The sequence below is a fragment of the Hipposideros armiger genome, unplaced genomic scaffold (genome assembly GCF_001890085.2).
Source record: "Hipposideros armiger isolate ML-2016 unplaced genomic scaffold, ASM189008v1 scaffold_1102, whole genome shotgun sequence".
Lineage (NCBI taxonomy): Eukaryota > Metazoa > Chordata > Mammalia > Chiroptera > Hipposideridae > Hipposideros > Hipposideros armiger.
The window spans coordinates 2,778-3,815 of record NW_017732452.1 but is presented as its reverse complement, the minus strand read 5'-3'; the positions used below and the strand labels follow the sequence as shown (position 1 = coordinate 3,815).

General features: G+C 36.0%; 1 protein-coding gene across 1 annotated transcript in view; it reads right to left on the bottom strand.

Moving 5' to 3' along the window:
* Window positions 1–397, bottom strand: part of LOC109376336 (liprin-alpha-2) — a 138,378-nt gene extending 137,981 nt beyond the window's left edge. Inside the window, exon 1 of the mRNA XM_019632233.1 lies at window positions 27–397. Within this exon, the coding sequence (XP_019487778.1) occupies window positions 27–161 (135 nt within the window). The 5' untranslated portion in view covers window positions 162–397. The remainder of the gene's footprint in view (window positions 1–26) is intronic.
* Window positions 398–1,038: the final 641 nt, after the last annotated feature.

Sequence of the window (1,038 nt, the reverse complement as noted above, 5' to 3'; positions counted from 1 at the left end):
ATCGAGCAATTGTTTTATTGCAGTACCTTTGTCAGGGCTGCAATTCTCTGAGCCAGTTCAGCCTCTACTTCAGGTAAGGTCTCAGCTTTTCTCATAGTCTGTTGCAACTTTTGCTCAGCCAGCTCAAGACGCTCTTGTAACTGTCTGTTCTTCTCTTCCATCTGAAATTGGGATGGGAAAAGAGACCCTTAAAGAGTCACAGTTAGGATAACAAACACTAATCATTAGGAACTTTGGGTTCGGCCATTATTCTATGTTTAAAATCAGCTACTACTACCACACCTACTATGCAAAAAGATTAGTGTCCCGTGTTTTTATACGTTACTTATCTATATTTCTTAATAAAATTCAGCATATTAAAAAATAGAAAAGCTCTTACCAATGGCAGCAAAAGTGTATAGTGAGTATAAACTTGTACAAATGGAATACAGCTCAGTACTAAGGCTTCAGGTGTACCACGATAGCAAAATATTGAAAAGCATACATTAGCTGAAAAGGGAGAGGTAACATAGCATAATGGTTAAGACTCTAGGCTCTAGAGTTGAAGTTGGCAAACTTTTTCTGTGAAGGGCCTGATAGGTCGTAAATATTTTAGGCTTTGTTTATCATGTAGTTTCTGTTCTAACAATTTGATTCTGTTGTAGAACAAAAGCAGTCATAGACAACGATTAAATACATGGGTATGGCTATGATTCGATAAAACTTTAGTTGCAAAACAGAGCCAAGGTTTTGGCACAAGGGCCATAGTTTGCCCACTCCTTTTGTAGAGCAGAATAGACTCAGGCTTCCTTTATAGACTCTAGAAATTAATTACGAGATGTGGACCTTGCGAAAGTGTTCATGTCTCTGAACTTTAGTGTCCTTAGAATAATAAACATGCTTACTTCACAGGTGGTGGTTAGATTTAAGGGAGGTAATACATGTAAACTGTTTCTGGTTCATTTCTAGATCCAAAGTAAATATTAGTCACTATTTTTATTATTATTAAAACAAATTTCTAAATTACATAAAATCACATGTTTAATTTGCTCCATCCTA